Source organism: Nanorana parkeri, unplaced genomic scaffold, assembly GCF_000935625.1.
Source record: "Nanorana parkeri isolate BGI_ZX_2015 unplaced genomic scaffold, ASM93562v1 scaffold62, whole genome shotgun sequence".
Taxonomy (NCBI): domain Eukaryota; kingdom Metazoa; phylum Chordata; class Amphibia; order Anura; family Dicroglossidae; genus Nanorana; species Nanorana parkeri.
In genome coordinates, this window is record NW_017306330.1 from 2,849,958 (window position 1) to 2,858,972 (window position 9,015).

The following is a 9,015-nucleotide window of genomic DNA, read 5'->3' on the forward strand; positions in this document are numbered from 1 at the left end:
TGCCTGTAGGAGGATCAGCCTGCGGAAGTTATAAAAAAGGATCTGAACAGTAACTTTCTGTGAAATGATTTATCAATACCAAAAAAGTTAAAAAATACGGTACTTGTCATATGAAATGAACATATTGCACCTTACCCCCAAAAAACACCAGTTACAAATCATTTGACAATGTTGTCATTCATTCACACCATCCACTCATACAGACGGCCTCCACACGTATTTCCCATGATAATGTTGGCAATTCTCTTGAAAGTATATTGTGTATGATGACTAAGTGGGAATCGTTATGATCTCCAGAATGGGAGAGCAGTCACAGATATCCATCATTTGTGTAATGGAATGTCTCCGGCTTAATCCCCGTATGAATTGTATACCAGTACATTGGTTGAGAATATCATATACAGGACATATAATTGTCGGAGACACTTTGGGAAGACAGGTGTCTACGCAACAATCTGTTCGCTACCATGTAATGACTTGTTTTTCAAACATGGTGATGAAGACTAAATCGAAGAGTCCCAGAATCATAATCAGCATGGACATGTGTCAGATTTAGGCAGTGTAGGCAAGTAGCAGTCTTACATGTGCAACTCCCTCAGGAAGTAGTGCAATGATCGACTGAAAGTTCCTCCACAGCCTTGCCCAGTCTCCTTTCGTACATACAAATTGTTGCAGTATTTCAGCCAGAAGGTGGCCCAACCTCCTTAAGGGCAGGTTCCAGACCAGATCGGCTCCGGAAAATGGTGTGAACCTGCCCTCAGTTCCAGTGAATTCCAGACCAGACAAAATAAGACATGCAGTATTTTTCTGGTCTGGAACAGACTGCGCTGGTGTGAACAGAGGCCAGAAATAGCAAAGGGATACATTAAGGATGCATTTTGGGTCCGGAAACAGTCTGGTCAGGAGATGATCTGGATGTGGTGTGAATGGGCCCTTAAATGGTACAGGGACACACCAGAAGCTCTGCACATCAAAATGGCAGCTGAAGCCCCCAGTGTATACCCGCACCAAATATTGTAGAGTATATACTGCTAATACAGACAATACACAGGGCAGGGCAGACAATACATTTACAATTATACTAACATGAATGGATTAAATTATCTGTATGCAGCCCTGTACTATGGATCATTTAACCCATTCATGTTAGCAGAGGATCATTGTAAATGTATTGTTGCAGGCACTCTATATGTACATGTACTATATACTACATATAGAATGCACTGAACAATAGATTTACAATTATCCTCTGCTAATATGAATGGGTTAAATGATCCGTAGTACATGATATGTAGCCCTGTACCCCCTTTTCCACTTACAGAGCTAGGTTATTGTTTTTCTTTTAAATAAATATTCATGCAATTTTATTGGTATCTATCTTCATTTTGTACATTTACCAGTAGCTGCCTCATTTCCCACCCTCGGCTTATACTCGAGTCAATATTTTTTCCCAGTTTTTTGTGGTAAAATTAGGTACCTCGGCTTATATTCGGGACGGCTTATACTCGAGTATATACGGTACGCAAAATCTGAAACCCAAAACAGTCCTCATCTACATACTTGTTCTGGGTCAGTAAATCCAAGGCCTGCAGCATGAGGATCAGCACACAGATGAGTACGTAGCATCTGGAAGATGTAGTCAGACAATGCAGACTCCATGTTTCTCTAAAGAAAGACATGTATGGAAAAAATGCAACCATTGGGATTGATCCCCTCCATAAAAGTCCTGATGCCCACAATTTAGCAGCACCCATATCGGTCAGTTAACTACTTTATGACAAATGAGAACAGCTAATTCATGTTTACATTGCTATTTCTAAGGTCATAAGACTTATTTGCTACACTGTTTCATAAACACCCAGCTCAGGTTTATCAATTAGGGCTCATTCACCCCACTGTGGTGCATTGACGCACACCCATCATGCCACGAGGTAATGTGCATTACTTAAAGAGGAACATTACCCATATCTTTAAAACAAACACACCTTTAGAAATGTTTACTAATGACAAGTGGTGGCTACGCCACAACACACACAGGGACCATGGGGAACAAAAGTAGCCACCCTCCAGAAGGAAGGACAGTGTCAGTACCAATTCAGAGATGATTTGAGGACCTACAGCCGAGTGATACACAATTAAGATACATTTTTGGTAATGGAGAACTATGAGGCGAGTGATTTCCACTCATCCTCATAGTTCCAGCCGTCACACATCAGCTCTATAGATCGAGAAGTGAGCAAACGCATACCGTCGCTCACTCACTTTCTGATCATCTGCCTGCAGAGAGCAGTGACCGTCGGCCCCCGCAGGGATTCCCCCCTCTCCTCTATCGCTGACTGGTGGAACGGACGGGGGAGGGGGCGGGCACAGCTTGCTCTGCCACTAGATCAGCATAGCCAGCTGTCAATCAATCAGCTGGGTGGATCTCGACAGCATTGTCAGGATCCGTCCCAGCTGCGGCGCTCTCAGTATATGGCATGTAATAACTCGCTATATACTGAGTTTTGGGTCACGGGATTACTTTAGTGTATGTCCCCCTGTGACCCTAAAAAGAACTATGAGATAAAAAGGTTACCCCATAGTTCCTTTTTAAAAGGTACATGAATGCATTTTTAAGGTTTTACTCCTGAGTTTAGTGTCACTTTAATGCAACTTGACACACCGGTAGAAGGGAAAAGTGATCATTACAAGCAATTTGTGTGACAACAGAAGAGGTTTGTGCATTGTATGTGCAGATTAATATTGTACTACGTACACAGGACCAGCATCTTCTGCTCCATCCAGGGTTCGGTACTCCTACAACTAGTGAGAGGGACATAACAGGCAATTAGCATGTGTGTAATTAGCACATACCTCTATCCTCAAGTAATGTTTCTAGCGAAGCATGTTACCCTAGATTCCATGTATGTGGAGTCACAATAGCAGAAACTACAAAGCATCCTTAACCCCTTCATGACTGAGGCCCTTTTTTCAATTTTTGCACCCATGTTATATTCCACATTTTAGGCCTGAAAATGACATAAAACCCCCCAACATTATATAAGCCTGTGTTAATAATTACTGAATATACTGAAGTCACTTGGCTTACACTCCATTAGTGAAGATCTAAAACACATGGGATACTAAGTGGATCATAATTAACAGACTAATTCGACAATGAGACTTGGTGAAATACACCAACGTGCTTTTCAGTACCACACTACAAAGTGTTAAGAGCAACAAGACTTTGCTTCCTCAACCTATACACTGAACACAGCTAGGCAATCCAAATGATGCAATAGTGTAAGGGTAGGCTACCTCGGCACTTCAGGTGTGACCAAACTACAAATCCCATAATGCCTCTGCGAGTCACACCTGTGGTTGTCAGTCTAGCAATGCCCCACGGGACCTGTAGTTCCACAACAGCCGGAGGGCCAAGGTTGCCTACCCCTACTATAGTGAGACCTACCACTGCCATATTACAAGCTGAGAGAAAAGTGAAGGCAGCCATTGCAATAATCTCCTTTAAAAAACAAAAAGGGCTGTCATGCCAATCCTCTAAAAGTGTGATGAACACCTTTTGCAGCATGTTGATTTACATAGTATGGGAGGTTGAAAAAAAGACACAGGTCCATCAAGTTCAACCTCTGCGAGTTGTGCATGCGTATGTAAATTAGTCCCTGTGTGAGCTAGTAGTTAAGAGTACCTGTACCCCTGTGTATTACGGTCCTTCAGGATGGTATCTAATTGAATTTTGAATGATTCAATGTTCTCTTCTGATACCACTGCTTGTAGCGGAGAGTTCTGAAATGTAACCACTCTGACTGAGAAGAAGCCCCTACGCCCTTTGTGGTTAAATCTTTTGTCCACCAGTTTTAGTTGGTGGCCTCTAGTCCTTGTTAGGGAGTTTACAGAAAAAAAGTTTATTGCAGATGTTACCATCACCACTAAACATTTTGTACATCAGAATCATATCCCCTCACTTCCAGTGTGAACAAGTTTACATTTTGCAACTTTGTCTCATGGCTCTGATCCTCCTGCCCCTTAATTAGCTTAGTTGCTCTTCTCTGGACTCTATCCAGCTCCAGGACATCCTTTCTGTGGATTGGTGACCAAAACTGGACCACATACTCCAGATGAGGCCGAACCAGTGATCTATAAAGTGGCAAAATGATTGCTTTGTCTCTAGAGTACATTCCCTTTTTAATACAAGGCTGCACTCTGCTCGCTTTGTTAGCTGCGGCCTGCACATTGCATGCTGATAATCAATGTGTGATCAACTATGATCCCCAAATCTTTTTCCATTTCTGACTCCCCTAGTGGAGTTCCCATTAATGTGTATTCTGCTTGGCTGTCTTTAACCCAATATGCATTACTTTACATTTTCCAACATTAAACCTCATCTGCCTACATAGTTGCCCCCTCCCCTAATTTTATCCAGGTCCTCCTGTAATGTTACAATGTCTAATCCCATGTCTATTAGCCTCCCAATTTTAGTACTCTCTGCAAACACAGCAACATGGCTATAAACAATAGTAGTAGACTTGAAAGTAGTCAAATCAGAGAACCGGTGTGACCACTATTTGCAGAAAGAGGCCAGCAATAGCAGCCTGTATATTCCTCCAAGCACAGGTTTATTTTTATAGTACCCCAGAATTATAAACTTTCTGGACTGGGGTGAGGAAAGATAAACAGATAAACCTTCAGCCTCAGGTGTCACAACATACTTCCTCTGGCTGTACCCCAATCTCTGCCGGTCATAATGAGTAATTTGGCGTCTGTGGGGATTCCCTAACATTCAGACAGCAGCAGCTCAGCGTGCACACTATGGCAGCATGCCAGGACCCACATTCTGCAGCTGAAGATCCCTAGATCAGGAGCATGGAGATCAGGCTGAGCCACATCATCTCCTTCTAGAGATCCTCTATCCTGGAGTTCTCCTGCTTTGCAGACACAGCATATTCTCCAATGCTGGCCCCGCAGGTCACACTAGGATCATTCAATACAAATTGATTTAATAACAATGTATTGCAGTCAAAGAGCAATTCAATCAAACATGTATCAAAACTGTAGAAGAAATCCAATAGAATTAGGCCAAATTGACCTTTTTCTTTCTTGTCCTCAATGATCAACAAACAAATCCTTTACAGATCAGCTGTTTACAGGTATGGCCACCATATGGGTTGGATGTATGAAAAGCCTGCTAAAGGTAAACATTGCTTGTTGACTAAATCATCATCGTCACACTGTCAGGTCAGTAAACGAAGAACGCTGACTGGATGTTGTGGGCTACATGAAATGTCTCCTACAGATTCCATATGTTGGGGGGAAATCAATAAACAGAAAACATTTCTTCCAGATGCACCTGCAATAGAGGAACACTTCTCTGGTTTCAGCACTCGCACTGCTGTACTTCATACCCAAGTTGGTGGATTTGTTAAATCCTAATGTTTCTGAGTGAAGCTAGGATTCAACATTTTGCATTAATAAGAGCCTTTTGAGGTCTATTTGTTCCATCATTAACCCAAAACACTGACCATCCACACAGGAATTTGTAAGAAAACTTCAACCAGCTTTAAATTGCAAAAAAAAGACCAGACTTGTACCAGATCAAGTCAAGCTCCCGGCCACAATTGTCCTATGGGCCAATACAGATTTTCCTGACCAGAGTTCTGATGAACTCTAGGGTTCCTCCGGCACTGAACACTTTCGTCTCTCAGTAACCACGAACATGAATGTTTTAGCCCTTCTCCCGCTAACATCAGGAGGCCCCCCTCCCGGCGACCGCTAACATCAGGAGGCCCCCCCTCCCGACGACCGCTAACATCAGGAGGCCCCCCCTCCCGACGACCGCTAACAATGTAGGAGACTGCTACATCAACTGCCAATGTCAGGAAACACTGTTCAACTGACCAACAAAGATAGGGACCGCAATTGTCATCCCTCTGGGTGTCTACTATTCTAGCTATGCCACATTATTTTTTGATTCATTATTCTATCACACGTTGATTGGAAGCAGTTGGTATCACCTGAAAATTGCTGTTTGGCCAGCTTAAGAATAGCCACACACACAGCAATTTTCCTGCAATCTCAACCAACTTTCAAGTGTAAACTCCGCCAGTCATGGTGACCAGCCTCTTAGATCCTCTTGGTCGTGATTGCGATCCAAAGTTGGTCAAAGTTCTGTAACAACCATCATGAGCCTTTCTAACTTACAGAATAAGGTGAGTTATCGCCATCCTGCCATCTAAATATATACGAGGGCGGTAATTGGCCCAAGTCCACACAATCATAAGGGAAGAAAGCCGAAACGGCTAGAAGAGTCACCCCACATACAGCCCCCCCGTGGATACCCAATGGTCTTACCGAGAAGACCGCGTTCTGCAGCCCGAACGGGATGGGGGTCAGCCTGGCCAGAGCGACCACCTTGAGTCCGCCGCCCCCCTCCACCACCCGGATAACGGCTCCCAGTCTCTGGTTGCTCTCGATCTTGGCCAGGACCCAGTGGGTGAGCAGCTTCTTGCACAGCAGGTGGGCGATGAAGGTGCCGATGAGCACCCCGACGATGACCAGTCCGATGCCCAGCACCAGGCCATACAGGTAGCCAGCAGCCACGTTCAGGACGATGTAGCCCCACACGCAAGGCAGGGAGACCAGAATGAAGCCCACGATGAAGAGCAGCACCCCGACCACACTGTCCAGGCTCTCCACCCACAGCAGCAGGTCCTTTAGGTAGTGGCGGGCCAGCGCTAGAGAGGCGCAGCAGACGGCGCTCAGCGCACACAGCAGACGCAGAGCAAAGGGCTGAATGGCTGCAGACGTCGCGTCCCGAGCAGCGTTTTTCTTCGGGGCACTGCGCCGCTACTGTGTTCTGACAACGTCACAGGACAAGGACCGCCCACTACACGTATGCCATTGGCTGTGGGTGGTGAAAAAAGAAAACAGCAACGGTCACACTCCTCCCCGTTCTCTCTGACTGTAGGGGTGGGGGCGTGGTCGAACTGGCATGCGATTGATATAATCCCGCCCTTTCTAAAAAGTTGTGCTAGGAAACCACGCCCCTCGGTCGAAGGCAGGGGCTGTCCTGTCCTCTCTGCTGTGTTGTCAGTTAGAGGGGGAGCAGCTCGGGGCTTCTGTATCCCCCATACAGACTCCTGAGGAGGGAGTCAGGAGACAAGCGAGGGTGACAAAAGCCGTGCTGTGCAATGCTAGGGCTCCTTCACACCCAGTGCATTGATCAATGTGAAAGGACACATAGGAAACAATTGTTCTCTCCGTGCCCTGGTCACACCACACATGCGGACCTAAAAAATGAACAAAATAAGAAGCATGCCAAAGTACTGCAGCTCAATGCAACGCTCTGTCCTGCATGAGTTGAAGGAAGTGTCATTTTGTGACATTGCAATAAAGTTAGAAAAGTAAACACTGGGATGCGTTGTAACAATGCACCACGCTGTCGCTACACAACACACAGCAGCGCTCTTCATACAGATCATAATACGCGCCTATTGCTCGCGGTATACTGAGACGCCGCAGCTGAAGCGGATCCCGACAATTATGCCGGAATTCACCCAGCTGCGTGACTGACAGCTGGCTCTGCCTATCTAGAGGCAGAGCCAGCTGTACCCGCCCCCTCCCCCGTCCGATCCGCCAGTCAGCGCTGGCGGGGAGGGGGGAATCCAGCCCCTCCCCAGTCACGGCAGAGAGTCGTGACAAGATCGAGAGGTGAGCGAACCCGGTATGTGTTCGCTCACCTCCCGATCTACTGAGCCGACCTGTGACAGTCTCATTGTCACAGGTCAGCTAGAACTATGAGGTGAGTGAAAAGCACTCACCTCATAGTTCTCCTTTAATAAAACATCACATTTGTCAGATGAAGCCGACATTCCAGGGCATCACAGGGTCCATTCTTAAAGGCGACATAGTGATGATCAACTTGCAAGGTGGACAGACATTTAAACCAAATGGTAACCTATAGCAACCCATAGCATAGAGTGTATTCTATGTTTTTGGTGGAATTGTGATGTCATTGGAGAGGGGAACACTTGGTTTCTATGGGTTACTGTTAGGTTTAAATGTCTGTCCGCTCTGCATGTTGATTGCCACTATGTAATCCAAAAAAACAGCACCCTGTCAATAGTCCCCCATCGCTTCTTTATTTGTAAAATCCACTCAGCTCCGAACTTATGATGGCTGCCTGCTGGTTGCTCACGTCTAACGCATTTCACCCAACCAGGCTTAGTTGTAGAGCCTCTGTGACTAAGCTTGATTGGGTAAAACGTGTTAGTGTGAGCAACCAGCAGGCAGGCATCATAGGTTTGGAGCTGACTGGATTTTACAAATAAAGAAGTGCGGGGTCAGGATTGGTAGTGTGCGGCTGTTTTTCTTGGTTGCATTTGATGTAGAGAATGGACGGCTCTCAGGCCGGCATATGCAACGCACGCAAGCAGTGGAACTTTGATGTGAAAGGTGCGGTGGAGGTCTTTCTGTGCTTTGCAATACTTGTCTGTCACTGTCACCCTGAGGAAGGGACCTTGTTAGGCCCAGAAACATCAGCCTTTTATGACAAATGTGATGTTTTATCAATAAATGTGAAGACCGTTGCAGGAGTCCTGGTGACCTCTTGTCTTTCCATGTTGGCATTGCGCGGCAACATCTATTGCTGTCATTTCCAAGCACCACTGGTCTGCATTATTAGATTAGCATTAGTATTTACTTTCCCCGCTCTACTCTAAAGATGACCTATTTAGGTATTGACAGTGTTCAGGCATGGCAATAGACCACTCCGGCCTAAGCACTGCATCCTGGGGGCAAGGGGAGAAGGTCATATGCTCACCGTACTGAAAGTCCCAGGTATTGCCAGGGATGGGCAAAGTAATAGATTCCTTTTGTAGCAACCCTAAAGTCTGATTTCTACATTAGGGCACCTGCTATCACCTTGCTGTTTGCTGCACTTCCTCAGTGTTGCCAAATCCTGCCCCTACAACTAGGAAGTGGCCACGAAGACGTGGCCTCCATTGGGCCATACGAATGACA

At 45.7% G+C, this 9,015-nt stretch overlaps 1 protein-coding gene across 1 annotated transcript in view; it reads right to left on the reverse strand.

Moving 5' to 3' along the window:
- The window catches only part of TMEM64 (transmembrane protein 64), a gene marked incomplete at its 5' end in the record, with an annotated part of 30,936 nt that extends 24,096 nt beyond the window's left edge, over positions 1-6,840 (reverse strand). Inside the window, one exon of the mRNA XM_018576274.1 lies at positions 6,346-6,840. Within this exon, the coding sequence (XP_018431776.1) occupies positions 6,346-6,840 (495 nt within the window). The remainder of the gene's footprint in view (positions 1-6,345) is intronic.
- Positions 6,841-9,015: the final 2,175 nt, after the last annotated feature.